The sequence below is a fragment of the Phoxinus phoxinus genome (assembly GCF_949152265.1).
Source record: "Phoxinus phoxinus genome assembly, chromosome: 6".
Lineage (NCBI taxonomy): Eukaryota > Metazoa > Chordata > Actinopteri > Cypriniformes > Leuciscidae > Phoxinus > Phoxinus phoxinus.
The window spans coordinates 29,123,290-29,142,080 of record NC_136881.1 but is presented as its reverse complement, the minus strand read 5'-3'; the positions used below and the strand labels follow the sequence as shown (position 1 = coordinate 29,142,080).

The following is an 18,791-nucleotide window of genomic DNA, read 5'->3' as shown; positions in this document are numbered from 1 at the left end:
ATCATTAGATAATTTCGCAATTAAAATGTAATTACTTTTGCAGTGAAAAAATGTGAAATGTGCACAGACAAGGAGGCAGCTTCATCATGCCATAGTGTGAGCAGTCAGACTGGTACTTTTAGCACTTTACATCTGGATGATGATTTCAAAAATGTCTCCAGGCTGTTAATATCTGACTTCAAAGGGAAGATGACTAAAAAAAGAAGAAGCAATGACTGCTACATGTTGAGATTCCTATACAAATATACGTTGTTGTCAAACAAAAACATGATTCTAAAATATGATAAATATGATTAGAAATATGAATATACTTAAATTTAATAATATATAATACTAATTTAATTGCTAATGCCAATACGTTGATAATCAATACACATCATCATCAAAATATATTTTATAGATAATTTAAAATGCATTTTAAAAACTTAATTATTTTCATTCTACAATTAAGAATAACTTTTATATAAGAATAACGATTACATACTAAAAATAGTAGAAAAATTAATAAATAAGGAAAAAGCAACAAATAATGTGCTGCTGGGCTAAAATATGTCAATCAAATACTGAAGTAATTTTTTAAAATAATGTCTATAAATTAAATATAATAAATAAATATACATATCATTATATTATAATAAATTTAATTATAATAAATATAAGAATAAATAATTTAAAACAAATGCTTCCGCCATAAACAAATGCATTACAAACAAAAAACTTTATAAAAGCAATCAAAGGGGAAAAAAACTAAAGACAATTCACATTTCACAATTCAATCCATGCCATTGAAAAATAATAAAACAAATTAAATTACAGTTCATTAAATCCAAACTTTAAAGTGTATCTTCACGTTAGACGATGTGAAAGAACTTTCAACTTAGCAGCCGCTACGACTTTCAATTAATTTCCCGTTCTTTTTGTCTGGATCTAATGATTTCCAAACTCTGTATTCTGTAGAATGAGTCTGTGAAGCAGACTGCATTCCATGGAGGGAGCTTATCTGCCATGGTGATAGGTGTGCACAGCTCCAAAAACACTGAGTCCTGAAAAACCACAGTGCCAGAAGAAAAAAAAAAGCTTCCTCACATTTACTGAGACCATATATATTGCGGAAATATACTGGTCTTTAAACGGATCATTTATTTAGTCGTTTGCAAGCAGATCCTCGTAACTTTTAATGGTTATGACTCCTCAAAGGATGCAGTGTAACATTTTCAAATGATTTCAAAATGTTTTAAATGCATTTCTTTGTTTTAAAAAAAGTATAATGGAAAATAAGAAAAAACTATTTATCTTGACTAAATCAAATCAATGAAATTAATTTGACTAAATCAAACAAATCATATCTATCATGCAAAGGATGAAAAGCATTCTGAAGTAAATATTCTAAATATATCTGATAAAATGAAACCTAATAAAGTGTTAATGCGTAAGTGACTACAATTATTTTAAGCCACAGAATTTCATGTTAAAACAATCACGGAAAAAAATTGGCGCATTTTATTAGGATGGCGATAAAAAGGGAAAGCAATGAAAAAGAAAACCATTGATCCCCTGCATTAACAGGAATTAATAAGGGCTATTAACTACAGAAATAATCGGGGTTCCACCGAAAGTTCAATTAAAATCATATAAATTCCAAATGAACACCAATTAGTGTAGATGAAATTGTACAGGATAAGATAATTGAGCAATTATGGCTTTTCTGCTCAAATATTTATGAAGTGTTAATTTGAGTTTGAAAGCAATCAATGAACTGGTAATGACCTTTATGGAACTTTGTAATGGAACTGAACGGCAGCACTTCCCAGCGAGGCTACATTATTTCAGATCTCAGTAATTCCAATCTGCCATTGTTGTGTAATGGCTAATTAACAATTTCAGTTCGCCTGCCTGGTCCTTTCTATTCCACAAATTAATTATCTAGGTATAGCTTTTTTTTTTTTTTTTGCAATGGTCTAAAGGCTAAAAATATATCACACGGGAGGAATTAGTTTCATGACGAACGCTGTTGCGTGCCAAGGTTAGGGCTTGAGACTGGGTTAGGTGACGTCTGCGGCAGGGTGATTATGGGGAGAGTGTTGAAGACCGTGTTGAGGCCGGAGTGCAGTCTCTCAAGAGCTCAACGGTGTCTGCACTACATCTGTGAGCGCCTTTACTCTCTCTCTCTCTCTCTCTCTCTCTCTCTCTCTCTCTCTCTCTCTCTCTGCGATTGAGTGGGCTACCCTGCATAATGGTTGCAGGCAGACTGCTCCTTTACCCCCTGCTGTAATCTGGTGTCACTTCCTGTGCTTTCTAAAATAAACACACTCAACAGACAGAGCCTCTAGCACTCCAGTGACTGATAACAGCTAGGCTGACCTTCAGCTTAACACAACACTTACGTTAAGGGCACACAAACACACAGTGCTAACGCAGACAATCACAACACCTAGGGGAAAAAACTAAACAAAAAAACTTTTGACCCAAATCTACGTTTGTGCTAAATCCACAGCGCAAAGACTCACCTTTACTGGTGCATATTTCGATGAAGCCTTACATGCAGAAGAAACAAAAAGAAAAACAACAAAGAACTCAATGAATGTGAGGGAGTTTATAAGTGCGGCTGCGCCAATGCTTGCGGACCCTCTGCGCTCATAATTAGTAATAAAACTGTGGCCGACCAGGGTGCATTGCAAACTTCAGAACAGCGCAATAATGCTGTTTATGTTTTTTATGGTGCCATTCATTATTGCCAATGGGACACGTGGGCATATGTTATAACAGAAACTCCGGATGTGAAAATGAGAGGCTCGGTCGAGGGGGTTCGGATTGCGCTAATCAGAGGAAATGCTCTATTTCTTCGCTCTGTCGACTAGACAAGTAGCAGAGTGAGTTTGTGTCCGTAAATCTGTCTAATCTGTTTTCGAATCTGCTTCATTTTTCAATCAAAAGTGAGTAAATGTTTTCTCAGAGAAAGCGCACCGTCGTGCCAAACCAAACTTCATTTCCTCTAATTATGTATAATTATGGTTGTACATCACATATATTATTATTTGAATGTGATCCATCCAGAAGTCGTTCTTGGCATATGTTGTTGTTATTTTTTCTCAGTATGCGCTGGAAAGCTGTATGACATGTGACCTCTGGACTGTGTAAAGTCACAATGGATTGGTCCTGCATCTGTGAGGTATGACAGGCACAGGTGACTCACCTTGGCGGCTGTACTCATCAGCCTCTCGGTGGACCATCTCTTTGACGTGGCCTCCGTACAGCAGACGTGAGGAGTCGTGGTCGAAGGCCTTGAGCGTCTCGCTGGAGCTGTAGGACTTCTGGGTGGGCACGCGGCAGTCCTCGCTGTCGCCGGATGAGCCCGTGTAGCGGCGCTCTTTCTCTCTCCTGCTCTTGGTGAGTGAGCAGTAGGGCCTGCGTTCTTTCACATCCATCCTGCCCGCATGACGCGGTGTAACGCAACGCGGCAACCAATCGGAGCGCTCGCTCCACGCAGGCTCCGCCCGACTGTGAGCTTACTGTTGTCTACCTGCAGAGCGAGAGAAGGGGCGCATGGGGATCGGGGAAGAGAGGGAGGGAGAGAAAGAAGAATTAAAAAAAAAGTGTAAACTAGCGGTCACACAGCACTAAGCTGTACACTTAATCTTCCCAGGATTCACAAATCCTTTCCACCTTCTGGTCTGCCGGGAGACATGAGGGTGGCGTCTTTCGTGAGACAGCGTGAGAGTGTTTCCCTCAGCCTGTGCTTGGTTTAACACAAGAGCCCTTACTTGACATTTTGAATGTAGTTCTTTTATGTTGAAGTCTCTTATGCTCACCAAGGCTGTATTTATCTGAACAAATATACTGTAAAACATAATATATTACAATTAAATATTATTACCATTTAAAATAACTAATTCTACTTATTTTATATATTTATCAATATATTTAAAAATGTAATATATTCCTGTGATGGCACAACTGATCTGGCAGATGGTTTTTTTTTTTTGGCAGCCATTACTCCAAACTCAAATGATCCTTCAGAAATCATTCTAATGTGCTGATTTGGTGCTCAAGAAACATTTATGATTCTCAAATTTGATGAATAGAAAGTTCAAAACATTTGGACATTTTTTAACATTAAAAATATATTTAGTGTCAATTTTGTTCAATTAAATGCATCCTCGCTGAATGAAAGCTTTAATGCATACAAGCATTTCTTTCAATAACAATAAATGAATAAATAAATAATTCTAACTCAAAACTTTTGAATGGTAGTGTATGTGAATATGTTGTCATAAATATCCAGATATTAATACATTATTAGTTTTAACCCTTTTTTTATTGGTTTATAGAAAATAATCTTCAACATTTTACAAAAAGGTTATATTTGTTAACATTAACATTAACACTTACAATGAAAAAAAAAACACGTATAAAACATGTATTAATCTCAGTTAATGTTAAATTTTATATTTTCTAATACATTATAGAGTTTATGTTCAATTATCAATTATCAATTATCTGTCAATATTATGTAATGCACCTGAGCTAACATGAACTAGCAATAAACAATATTTTTATTAACTAATATTAACAAAGATGAATGAATACTGTAGCAAATGTATTGCTCATTGTTAGTTCATGTTAGTAAATGCATTAATTAACATTAAGTAATGATACATAATTGTAAAGTGTTACCAAATATAATTTGTTTGAACTACACTAATTGTGGATGATTATTTTTTTCAGATAACCAACAACGGAAATGCAATATGAGATATGTAGTGGAGTTACCTTACATTGTTTTTAGCAAAACTCATGTAAAATGTAATTTCTTATAATGCTAGTCTGTGTATGTGAAAGAGACTATGGAGGGGTGCTTTGTTTTTTGGAGTTGATAAGCTTAAGAGCAGTGCTGAGAGGTCAGGACGGGACACTTCAGCGGGGGTGGTGTCAGTTAATTGATGACCGCTCTTTGTCGGCCTGTGATACGGAAAGAGTTACTGATAACAACGATACAGTCATTAGAAGACAGAAATAAAACACCGGATCAGTACATCCAAAGCGGAAGGGATTGGGAAAGGAAGAGGGAAAAAAAATAATAATAACCAACAACCTTTCATTAAACCCTGCCAGCACGAATTAATAAAATCTACCTAAAGCATCCTGGGAATCGATGAAGAAAAAATAAGAAAACGAAAAAAAAAAACACATTAATGGGAGATGGTGGAGTAATAAATGATGGTGAGGGCCCTGGGGTGCGTTTCAAATGTTTATTAGTCCAAAACCCTCTGCTTCTAATTCTGGGTCCAGATAATCGCTGTACTTTAATTTCTTTCTTGGCTGGCCCTCTTTTGGAGCCCTCCCAACATGCATGCTTTGCTTTTCATGCTCAAACATACTTTTTTTCGCCCTTCTTCTTTCATCCGCTCTCTCTCTCTCTCTCAGAGGCGGCGCTCTTGATTTTGTGTATGCGGTGTGCGTGATTTAAAAAAAAGCTTTCCTATATGGACGTGTTAGAGGACTGGAGATTTGAGGGGCCCTGAATCAGAGGGGTTTCGATGTTTTAGGCGAAAATTGCTGTTGGTTAATCTTATGTCCGACGTTAATGTGTCAGACAGCAGAAAGAAAAAGAAAGAGAAGGTTGAAAGGCAGAATAGAGGGGTAATCGTAATGTCTCTTAAGTGTGAAGCAGTGTTGGAGTGCGCGTGAGTGCTCTGTTGCTGACTGAAATGGCAGAGAACGTTCTGAGGTGCTTCTGTCGCAGATCACAGCTCTTATTGGTTCGTTCTGAAAATGGGCATGAACATCTTTGATATGGCTTTAATGCAGTATATGTAGAATTTTTCACATTTTCAGCAGTTATATTTTTTCTTTTATGTGCATGCAGGTTTCATGTGGGCCTGAGTATACATATTGAGCTCACAAATAAAAGCATCAGCACACACACACACACGCACACACACGCACACACACACACACACACACACACACACACACACACACGCACACGCACGCACACACACACACACACACACACGCACACACACACACACACACACACACTCGCCATATTGCAGAGACAAAGTCTTTTGCTTGTCAGGCCCATATGCTGATGTCACTGCAGTATAAATTACACTTACCAGAAGTTCCACTTTTTATTGACCATTTATCTTCTCACCACCATCATAAACACCAAACTTTCATAGATACTGTATTATTTGGAGCCTTAGGCACCTAGTATGGAAATGTATAAAATGATTTATAGCGTTGTTAAATAGAAAATAAAAATTACAAAAAAGTGAGCTTATTCTCAAATGCTTGAATCAGCCCAATAATTAGATTTAAGATTTTTCTGTGTAAGTAGAGAAAAAAAAAACTATGAACAAAATGATAAAAGGCTAAATATATTTTCTAATCAGCTAACTTAACAAAGAACACTTTTGTCTATGATGAATATGTGCACCGTATTTATCTGATTCTTTGAAATGAATTAGAAGCAGCTGATCGACTGCATTATTGGTAATTAAATTCTTAATTAAAAATTGCTGCGGTTCAATGACTAGCACCAAGCCTTAAATAGGAAAACATTGACATCACTAATATGGCAAACTGTTACAAGAGGTTTGTTGAGGTAATTTGAGCTTTCTATTGGCATGGGAGTCTGAGGGATCGTTTACGTTTGCAGTCAGACAGAGCGAATATGTTAAATTATCAATGAGGATATATTAATATGTCATGCTTCAGTGGACACATCAGCAGTGATTTCCTGCACAAATCAGCCAGAAATATTTGAATAATAACACATCCAAACATAAATTCAGGAATCAATATACCGGTACAGTTCATATTATTAAAATGTATTTGATTTGGGAGTGTAGGCAAAATGCTAAAGCATGTTTTCTAACAAATTAGACAAGCAGTATCTCATAATGTTTACATTATACATTTCCCCTCATATGGAGGACCCATGCTGAGCATCCGACACGGAAATGTTATTGTGGGGCAACATTTATTTATGATAAAGAGCATTATTGATGGCTCACAGCACGGATGAAATCTGAATGTGCCTGGTTTGTGGGAACAGAGACGTCCAGACAGCTAGAGGGGACAAGCCTCGACCAAATTAACCTGAAAGTCCACAACTGTCACTGTCCTGTTTTGTATGTTAATATAAAGTCCTCCTCAAGAAGCAACAACAGCTGCGGCTGATGTGTTTTCTCCCTTTATTTTCATCCCTAATCTCTATTACTATTTAAACAAACACAGAGCGACAGTTCACAACATCCTCTGCAACAGTTTTAAACACCCACCAGACGATGAACCCCTCGCATAAGAAACGGCACTAATCAGTGTGCATACGTCTCAGTGTGTTTGTAGAATGAGTCACTCAGTGTTGAAAGAGTATGTGTGTGTGTGTGTTTTTTGTCTGCGTGTGTGTGCTTGTCCGTGAGAGCGGATGCAGGAATCAAGTCAAGCGGAAAAGTAACACTTGGCTCAACGGGGGGATTTCAGCTTGAACCTGCTACAACCAAAGATGAATATGCACTGTTTTCACATGTGCAAATGTGTGCATTTGTGTTTCTGGATGTTTGCACATGTCCCTGCTGGCTTCATAAATGACCTTAGCCAGTTCCAGGTGACCTGTGTGTCAGTCCCTGTGTATTTCTGTGTGTGTGTGTGTGAGTGAGTGGCATGCACGTGACCAGACAGTGTGAGGACAAGAGACAGACCAGCACTGAATTGGAAGAATTGTGCCACACAATATGGCGGCTGTAGCAATGGAAGTTCTGCCTTTCAGATAAAAGAGATACTTTAAAAGAAACACAAATGTGTATTCTAAAATGCACATCAACTAAAACATAAATGCAATTAAACTTAATTGTTAAATCGAAACTGTTTTTATTTTTGCTTTATAATAAAACATATATCATTATTATTATTTTTTATTATAATTTATAATTTTTAAGACAGTTAAGCATGACAAAAAAACATTTAAGCAAAATATATGTTTTAGACTATACTGCTTGTTTCTGTCAACACTGAATAAAAACAAATACTTTTTACTCAAACTGCTAGATCTCACAAATAATTACAAAATAATGGCAAGTAACACATTGAATTAAACATGAAATTTTGAAGTAGAAAGAAAAATAGTATTTTAAAAGTACTAGTAAAACATACTTCACACTGTATAAAATTATATGATCAATAAGTTATGACAACATCTGTTTTTGCATTGCTTTAACTCATCAAAATAAGTTAAGTAATTTCAACTTTTTTAAGTTGTACACGATTCAACTACCGTAATTAAATTCATTTAAGTGAGTTTATTGTAATTTAAGTTGGAATGTCTTACAAATCCAAGTTGATTATAAGGAAGCAACTTTTGTTTTTCTGCAATAATTTAATTTACAACTTCGAAAAATATTTTTTACAGTGTAGGTGGACAAGCCTGAAAAATAAATAAACAAATAATTGTAAAGAATTCCACTGTTGTCAGATTGTATTGCTGATTTACATTATTGAAACATTATCTTCAAAAACTGAGGCTTTTGCACAACTTTAATTTGAAAATTTCCATTTTTTTTTCTGTCTCAATGCACAGGTTAATATCCTTCTCACAACAGCCAGGAAGAGAGAATGTAAAAAAGAGAAATGATCAGTGAGAAAGCCAGCTAAATCACCGGCTGAGCACACTCGAAGATGACTTCATTCGGAAGGTTAAAAAGCAACTAAAATGAACTGGAGAAAAAAATATTCCTTTTCCGTAACATTGCCAGAACTCCCATCATACTCAACAGCTTGGAAACATCAGCTGGGCATTTCCACTTTTATGAGAATTTCTTCTCTCCATCTTTCTTCTTTTTTTGGCCGGTGGTGGGGTTGTAGGTTTATGTTTTGCCAGCTTGTCTGATATGAAAGCTCAAAAAGAGAAGAAACACAAGCCAGACCAGCACAACTGTATCCAATATAAAAGTTAAGAGTTCCGTATGAAAGTAAAGTGAGAGAGTGAGTGAAAGAGAAAGAGGAAAATAAAGTGAAGGAGCTCTGTAAATTGGGATCAAAGGAAAGAAAAAGTTTAGTGTTAGCTGCTGTCGAGATCTTTTGTTTATCCCACAAATGCCATCATCAAAAAAGCAGCTTTTCCCTCCCGCCGTTAATCTTTCCTATGACTATTTGAATTGGTGAGATGAAAGGAGCGTGGAATTAAAGAAGAAGAAAGGGAGGAACGGACAGGAGACACTAAAAGAGGGAATGAATCAGGTTTGGAATGGAAGTTATCCATTTTCCTACAGCAAGGGATTACCTGCCTAAACACTTCTGCTCTTTTTTCCTTTTGTCTTGTTACTTCTTTCCTATTCCAAGACTCCTCTGTTGAGGAATTGTGCCGGGCTGAACTGGACACGACTAAAACTGCTCACTTGACCGCAGTCATAAGGAAAAGGATTTCTCTTTCCCGCTCTCTCTTTCACATACACGGCTTACAACTAATGTAAACATTTTAATTTTAAGAAGCTCAGTGCTGGAATGCGAAGGTATTCGAGGTAAAACATCAGAAGTTTTTGTTCTCTTAGGCAGCTGATTAAAAGTAGGAAAAATAATTGCGAAATATTTTGAAAATGTCAGAGCCCTGACATATATTCCGACTAATGATGTACATTCATGAAATACCATAAGTCTGGCTTTTTTTTGTGTTTGCAACCTACATAGACTAGTGAATAGCTTTGGTCAAAGAAACTTAAAAGATAAACGTAAATATAATTAAACCCTTGACGAATAAATTATATAAATTTTCTTTTACTTTTAAAAATTATAATTATTCCTTTTATTATCATTTTTTTCGTACTTTTCGTAATATTACTTTTTTTTTAAGTAATATCAATTGAACAAGTCTACTTTTGTTCTAAATAAATAAAACCAAGGAAGATTAATTTATACTGTACAAGCTGTATTTGAAATTAAAAATGTTAATTGAAAACGAAAAAAAAAGATTAAAGCAGTATGCTCACTAGGAGCAATATAAGAATGTGTGAGTGTGAATGACTACGTGTGCAAAAAGTCTGTGGGTTTTGTGTGTGTGTGTGTGTGCGTGTGTGTGTGTGTGTGTGTGTGTGTGTGTGTGTGTGTGTGTGTGTGTGTGTGTGTGTGTGTGTGTGTGTGTGTGTGTGTGTGATGGGTCTGGCCATCAAAAGCAGAGAGAATGGCTTTGGAGAAGATGAGGTTCGAGGGCTGTAAACATGTATTCACCTTAAGGACCTGACAGCACACTTGAGCACTAGAGATATGAAACGCTCTGCACCCAACGTCTGAAAGTGCACCGTGCAATTTCCAAAACACAGCGTGGGTCTAGCTGACGTGGCCAGGTCTGTCCCAACTGTTCCAACCTACACTTTTTTGTGACTTCCTTTTCTCTGCAACTCTACCTCATATACATTGTCTCTACTTTCCTTACACAAAACAAAACCAAATAAAAGAGACATAAAGAGGTAGTCATAAAGAATAACGAACATGGGTAAAAGTCCACTCGTTCACATCTTGAATGGTTAAAAAAAGTGTCTTTTAAAGATTGATTTCATGCATCAAATGGTTAATCACAGAGCACAGAGGATGTTTCCTAACATGGAGGGAGAGAGCAAAGTATTTAGAGAGATGGGTGTGTTACTGTGTGTATAGTTGTAATAATTATCTCCATCAGTAGAGCGGTTTAACTGTGGGAGCAAGACATTCAGGCCACATGCTAATAATCTGCGATCTGTTAAGAGGCAGACTCAACAGCTTGAGCTCATCAGACACACTCGCACTGAAAAAAAGTTGGAAAGAAACACAGAAAGAAAGGGTGTGAAAGACAGAGGGCGAGAAAGTGAGAGAGAGAGAAAGAGTGCAAGAGCGTTTTTCACCCAGCAGAACACCCAGACACTGACAGTGAGGGCTGGTAAAATTGGAAACAGAGGAGCTATCGATGTGAGAAAAAAGGAAACGTATCAAGGTAGGTTGGGGAGGGGTTTACAGGGGTTGACAGAGGGTCCTTGTGGAATAGGAGGGTTGGATGCGGCTGAACATGGTGTGAAATTGAAACTTTTGGACGCCGCTGCAGCCGAGCGGCCGCTCACCGAAGCTACATAATCACCGGAACTGTGGCGGTATAGAGGCGAGCGTCCCGAAGAAAAGTAGCCAGAGACTTCATTTCCAGCTGGCCGGAATGAAAGCTCTGCTCACTGAAGAGCGGTCAGAGATAATATGCAGCGACCCTGGTGGCATCAAAGCAGGATTTGCCGTAACTCCTGAACGTGGCACGACTTTACTTTCTCATTCTTTTTCCACTGCTGCCTCTGCCTGGAAGTATGAAGGCATCATTAAAATGTTTCAGTTCAAATGGTTGTCACTCTGCGCTTTCAGAAACATTCAAAAGCGAGTCACAGCACGGCTCCCTGCGTCACTCTTCCACAGCGCCCTGTGTCAAAATGTTTCACGCCAAATGTGCAGGATGACAGAGTTCAGGCCCATCTCTTTCCCTGAGAGAGAGAAAATCCAGAGGGATGAAAGAGTGTTTAGGCAGTGTGTGTGTGTAGGGGGGAGGAAAAAGAGAAAAGAATGAAGAGGGATGAGTGCGAGGCGGAGAGAAAATGAAATAGAGCTCCGGTCTGTTAAACATCGCTGATCACCCAATATAAACGACATCATTCCTCTCAACAAATAGCACCCAAATGCTTTCAGCTGGAAGTGTTTACCCTCTCCCCCGTATATGTCTCTCTGTTCTCTGTGATTTATGCTGCCTTGTGGTGATTGGCTGTAAGTTTGAGCTGCCACGGTCAACGGGATGCCACCCAGCTCCAAATTGGAGGAGCCCGTTCTCTAAACTTCATCATTAGCAGTTCTAATTACGAACAGCCTTCAGTTAGACCACCGCTGACACATTTAGACACACACACCTGAATGGAAAACTGTTCCGCAACACGTCTACACTCAATAAACGCGTCTAATTTAGTCATGAGACAATAGAATAGCTAAAGATGCCTTAATCTTACAAAAAGGTAGATCAGTGTGAGACTGTGTTGTTTTAACCTTGGTTGTCATTGGTTACCATTTATGCTGATGGTTTGGAATCTGCCATGTATTTTTTTCACTTGACAGATTCAGTGAATTATGTTTACCACCCGAAGGTAATCTATTACAATAAATGAATGTATCTATGTGAATGTCTATGGCATGTCAAAGCAAGCAGCAGAACATGTCAGTCAGAAGACGTGTGAATATAAGACAGTGGGTGTTGAGTGCTACCTGAAACTTGAGCCGGTGGGACAGGCCTCTTATAAATTAGCCCCGCTCTTCTAAATCTATGTCGGGTGTTTCAAGTGGGGCCCAGTTGTTTCCAGATGGCAGAGGGCTAAGTTGTGTGTGTGTGTGTTAATGGCGGTCAATGGGTTTTAGTGAGGTTAGGGGGGGAGAGTCTCTGACAGCAGCTGCCCAAGACACAAAAAGAATGACACTGACAGATAATTCTGACGAGGACAAGACTCATCCGTTCACACACAACATATAGCTGTGCAGAAACTACACCCTCTTCAGAAGCAGCAACACCGCATGCAGAGGTGACAGGCAGGGGTGCCGCCAGGAATTTTGGGCCCCATGACAAAAAAATAACATTGGGCCCCCCCTGCACAGCTGTTGTCACCAGATCTCTAGGACGTACCTGTCCCATCAGATGCTTTACATAACTCTAATCAAATGCTTGCAACTGTCTTGCTTCTTGTAGTTCAATACTAGTACTAGCACAATTTACTGCTGGTGATTTGTAAATGCAAGTCTGCATACAGTATGCAATTCATTATTTGATGCAAGATTAAAAGCCACCATAAAAATGTCCTTAAAGCAATCCTTTACAGTCTCAATGTATTTTTATTGTAAAATTAATGACAGATTTAAAATAAAATAAAATGAAAAAACCTAAATATATATTAACTTTTTAATCAAAATAAATGAACATCATCATCTCAAAAGAATAAAAACATCAGATTTTTTAACTTAACTGCAAATATATGCCAACAACAAAATAAAGTTGACGTGTAAAACGGAATTTCCACATCATGGTTATTATAGTGCTACAAAACAGTGTAAGCTTCTAAAAATAAATTGAAATACACCAGTATTCCTGTAATTCTTTTGTCTTATGAATTTAATAAACAACTCGTCTCGTAGGCCTATTCTGTCCGAACACACCGCGCCTTCTACATCATGTGAGGGTAATTGCGCAAAAAACGTTTCCATTCAAAATTGCCTGAAAAACCACCTCATTTCAATTTGCGCAATTTGAAGGGTAATTGAAACACGGATGACGGTGTTTAGTTGCCAGAAACACCAGAAACCACAAAGTTGCATAGTAAAAGAAAATCTGGTTTTCAAAAAAACGAAAGAGAGAAAATAGAGAGAGGAAAGCCAAAAGGGTGTCAATCTGTTAACGAATTACAGGAATACTGGATTCCTCAAAGAAATGCCACAATCAAGACCTCGAAGCAGAAATGAGGGAGAAACGCCCAGAAACTCCTCATATCTGCCACTCACAGTATAAGAGTCTTTCCTTGTCATTGATGCTTGAATAACACACACACGTCTCCTTCCGTTAATAATAATAATGTCTAGTGCGGTGGCTGCGATATATAAACCTACCAACGTCCGTTGCCATGATTTTTTAAATGACTATTCGCGAGAGGAAAATTAAGTTTTAGTCGCATAACATCAGTTAATCGAAACGGCGTCATTTCGCAATAGTTTTGTATTGATATTTACAAAATAAATCGCAAAAGTTCTGCGCAAATCTGTAATAGAAACGCGCCTACTGATGAGTGCGCAGGTGAAGGCAGGACCAAACCATTTCATGCAGATACAGGGGGGTGGATGTTTACTTTTTGGTCAATGGGGATATTTAACTTTTATTGCCAAAATAAGTACAATCAAAGACATCATTAATTGTATTATTATTTGAAATATACTCAATGATGATGGTTTATATAGTGTAGGCCTATAATATAATAAAAAATAAAATGTTAAATTACTTTTCACGTATTTGTTGGGGCCCCTGTCAGTCAGGGGCCCTTGGAATCGTCCTAACTTTTCCCCCCTATACGGCGCCCCTGGTGACAGGTCCGATAACTGTTCACAATGTCACACTAACAGCACAAAACAGAGCAACCCTAACCCTAACCCTAACCCCAACTCCAACCACCATTACTCAGACAAATTATCCTTAGTAAAATTAGCACATTAGTTCTATTAATATAGTAGTTTGTGTGAATTACTCTTATATCTGCTACTTAAAAAAAAAAAAAAAAAATCAGTGGTGTGGTGGTGTAAAATTCCTCACATTTAACCCTGTTTCACTTCATTTTCCTGGTTAAATAAACAAAAAAGAGAGATCAAATACAATTCTATTTTGTATTTTTACACTAACTATGTAATGTATTATTATTTTAAAAAAAGTCAAAATTTCATCAAGTTAGTGTTTTGACAATTTTTTGTATGTATTCCAAAATAATAATTAAAGGCAGTAACAATATAAACAATATATATTATTTGTGAACTGATGTGAGCTTTTCTTTTTAATAGTCAACTTATTTTGCATCAGTCATCAAGCTTGTAAACACTGGTCACAGACACGAAGATGTACCTTTAATTTCCCCAAGCTGATTGCTCACTAAAAACTCACACAGTAATCATGTTTTCAGGCCATTTCAAGTTTAATTTTGACGTGACAAAGCGGTGAAATCTAAGAGGCTTAGTTGTTTACTTACTTTTTAATTAATTTGAGAATGCGCACAAAAGCAAGAGGTGGGATTTATTATCGCTCGAACCAATCATTTCCTCTCAGGTGACTTTCCCCCAATCATTCTCAATTACCCCCCACTAAACCCAGCGCATCCATTAACATAACATAACATTCTTGTTTTAAGTCAATGGGATCAGGGGATGCAAGCCTCCCGCTGTAACTTTACATGGGTGTCTATGTTGGCCAGTATCAATTTATAAAAGCAAGTGACTTTTACACTTTTTAATGTCTAATTTTGTAATATTTGCCTTGTTTTATTTTTAAAATAGTTTAAGAGACGCTGAAAAGAAGCCTCCCAACCCCTGATTAACTTTCTATTTACAAATAAATTAATGAATACAAGACAAAAATCAGAGACATAAGTATTAAACACAAATGTAGAGTAAAAGCACAAACTATAAAAACCACATAGGCTATGCCCGCTCACTGAACATGTCTGACACGCAGAAAGACAAAACAGAAACAGAACTTTGGCCCAGGAGCATCACTGAGCTTTTGGAAGCACTTGTCTCTTACTCCCTCCTCTCATTTAGCGGTGGCATAACCCAGTCATCTCTGACACATCAGCCAATCTGTTAAATGAGAAAGCCATCAGCTGAGAGAGAGAGAGAGAGAGCACAAAAGAGAGAGTGAGCGAGAGAGAGGGAGAGCAAGAGAGAGATTCATCTGGTGAATCTTTTAAGAGGAGTTCCAGTAAAGCTCCATATGGCACAGAGCAGCAACAGCAGGCATCCAGAGAAGGGAGGGAAGGAGAGAGAGAGAGAGAGAGAGAGAGAGAGAGAGAGAGAGAGAGAGAGAGAGAGAGAGAGAGAGAGAGGGAGGATGGAGAAAGAAAAGCATGGAGTAAGCAAATCAGAATGTAGTCTCCTTGATAAAGTCATAGAAAGCCAGCACAAACAGTGTCACGTCAACTTGTCTAAGGGGCCGTTCACACAGGACGTGTTCTTGCCTTCAAAGACAGCGAGACGCATCTCAACAGCCGGAGACTTTAATCAACAACATGTTTACGTAGAAAAAAACCAGCACCTACAGATGAAAAAATGTGTTCGGTGTGAACTTTCCCACGTCTCCTCCAATGCCCATCTACTGCGAAACACTCACTTCTTCCTTTATGCCATCCCTCTATGGTCGTCTGACCTGATAACCTGCCTCTTATCTGAGCGGAGCAATGAGGTCATAATTACACAAAGAGAGAGTATTAATCCCACCCAAGAGAGCAGAAGGATTAATGCCCCGATACAAGCTCCTGTTATCGGACACAGAGAAAGAGAGAGAGAGAGAGAGAGAGAGAGAGAGAGAGAGAGAGAGAGAGAGAGAGAGAGATAGAGAGAGATAGAGAGAGAGAGAGAGAGAGAGAGAGAGAGAGAGAGAGAGAGAGAGAGAGAGAGAGAGAGAGAGAGAGAGAGAGAGAGAGAGAGAGAGAGAGAGCCCTGCAGGAGAGTGGAGCAGGGCAGCACATTGACAGCTCCCACTATACGAGGGAGGTCGAGTAATTTAATAAGCCACTCAGGAAACAATAGGGAGGATGATCAGCACGCCGGGAGCTGCTTCGTCTGAGCTCTGAGAGTGAGAGCCAGAGGAGCCATCCAGCTGTTACAGCCATCACACACTCGCGTAGAAATTAAATCATAAAGGACTGTGTAGCACGCTTGCACTGATTGTGCAACTAAATATATGTATGATGAAAAACTGCAACTGTCAGTTTGTAGTGCAGTAGATGAAAGGTTAGAAAATAATAATGAGAATGAAAACTGACTACTTAAAAAAAACATGCCAATTAAATAAGGCTTGTACGAGGCAACTAAATAATGAACAGATTCCGCATAAAGCGCAGGGATCAGAAAAGGAGATTTGAGTTATGAATATTTGCCTTTAAATTAGACTCATAACAAGATCCAGGCTGAGGCACGGTTCTGGCTTTCTGAAAGTCTTTTCTTTACTCCTGGGACAGCGATCAGAAGAATTAGCTTCTATTTTATTATTACTATTATTATTAACATTATTTAAAATTAAAATGTACAACATGTTCAAACAGGCATAAAAGGGAAATTATCTAGGCACGAGCCTTGCCATGTGCCAGGATTCATTGCCAAGTTAGGGTAAGATCTTCAACTAGCGGATGATATATAGTTACTTACTCATACATGAGGGCACAGAAGAGATCAGCTAGAATACACTCAAAGAATTTCAAAACAGCAACTGTAGATCTGAGAGAGAAGTACCAAACAAACGCCTCTAAACAACTATATAAGTGACAGTGAAGCAGTCAGCAATAAAAGAACAATTCTTGTATTGAACAGTAATGCCTTTTGTACTGCAAAAGTGGCAAATACGCTGCATCTGAAGTGGGATATATATATATATATATATATATATATATATATATATATATATATATATATATATATATGTATGTATGTATGTATGTATGTATGTATGTATGTATATATATAGCATGAATGAGATGGCATAAATGCATTTACAAAGGAATTGCAATTACAGAAAACAATGAATTTACTCTTCCCTTTTGTTTTTAATGTGCCATGTTTTAAAAGGCAATTCAAATAGCAGTTTCATCTTTCCTCACCATTGCACTTTAAAATCAAAATGAAACAGTAATTTCAGTGATTTGATGCATTTTCCAAGCGAATAATTGTGTTATACTTTTTGTTGCAACAATAAAATAAAGTAAATATGGCATCAATGTTTAAAAAAATAAAAACATTTAAATTATGAAATGGATAAAAACTGAAAGAAGTATTTATTTCGTTTTTTCTTATTCTTCAAAATATGTGTCTACTAATTTAGAAGTAAACTGATCAAAAGTAAAGTAAATATATTTATAATGTTACAAAATATTATATTTCAATTTCTTTTGAACTTTCTAAACTTAATCTTAAGCACCAAATCAGCACATTAGAATTATTTCTGAAGGTTCACGTGACACTGAAGACTGGAGCAATTATGCTGAAAATGTAGCTTTGATTCTGAGCATAGACGTCTGTTGTACTGATAAAATAACACAAACATATAAAAGTGTATTGAAATTGTTCATGCCAGAAGAAACACTTAAAATAAATGATAACTTACTAGAATGTGGAAGGACAAAATGATTTCAGTCACTCCCCTCATATTGTCAACATCTGCGTTTTGAATCTCAGTGATAGCAGCACCATCAACCTGTTGCTCCTTTATTCTAAATAAAAGGAACTATTTTACCTCTCTGTCAGACCAACTTTTTCCCTTATTTCTAGGAATGCTCTCAAATAGTCTATTTGGTTATTACTTATGGCTATCACTTTAGCTAACCGACAGAAAACAAGACACCAAAAGACATGACAGCAACAACATTTGCAGCAACGCAGCATTTCATTAACACTAAAGAAATAATTCAAAATTACATTGTGGATACCAGGGCTGAAGTTTGTCAGAGCCAGCATAATTTAGCACAGCTTTTAAGCAGCACTGTGTCTTTACACAGCATTTGGCGATGCTGTGTCAAATGCATTTGCTCAGGTGGACTTCCTAACAGATGAAAATCAGAAAGGGGGATTAATTGGCTGGATCTTAGTCATTTGCTCTTTCTCTCTCTCTTTCTATTGAGCTGATGGGGAAGGGGGCGGAGGAAACACGGCCCTTCACAAAGCAGCCATTGACGACACACTCTTGTCCGCACCCCTCTGCTCTCGCTGATAGTACCAGGTAGCAACTTTCAACCATACAGATGCTGGACAATAGCCTGATTGTTGGGTCTCGGCCGCAGGCTACTGTCTACAGTATCAGACACCAGTTACCCTCAACCACTCTCATATACAATCTGGAGCCTAAAAAACAGGGAGGGGGGGATGCAGTTCTACAATCCACTTCTAATGGTACACGAGAGAGGTGACTCTGAGGCTTCTGGGGGAGAGGGGACAAAACCTTGGCCGGCGCAACGAGAGCACTGGCAAGGCATGAAAAGACATGGTGCAGAAATACTTCCTCTAAAAGG

At 37.8% G+C, this 18,791-nt stretch overlaps 1 protein-coding gene across 1 annotated transcript in view; it reads right to left on the bottom strand.

Annotated features, from left to right (window-relative positions):
- tenm3 (teneurin transmembrane protein 3) overlaps positions 1-18,791 on the bottom strand; it is a 274,509-nt gene that overhangs the window by 208,646 nt on the left and 47,072 nt on the right. The window contains exon 2 of the mRNA XM_079616081.1: positions 3,194-3,520. Within this exon, the coding sequence (XP_079472207.1) occupies positions 3,194-3,425 (232 nt within the window). The 5' untranslated portion in view covers positions 3,426-3,520. The remainder of the gene's footprint in view (positions 1-3,193; positions 3,521-18,791) is intronic.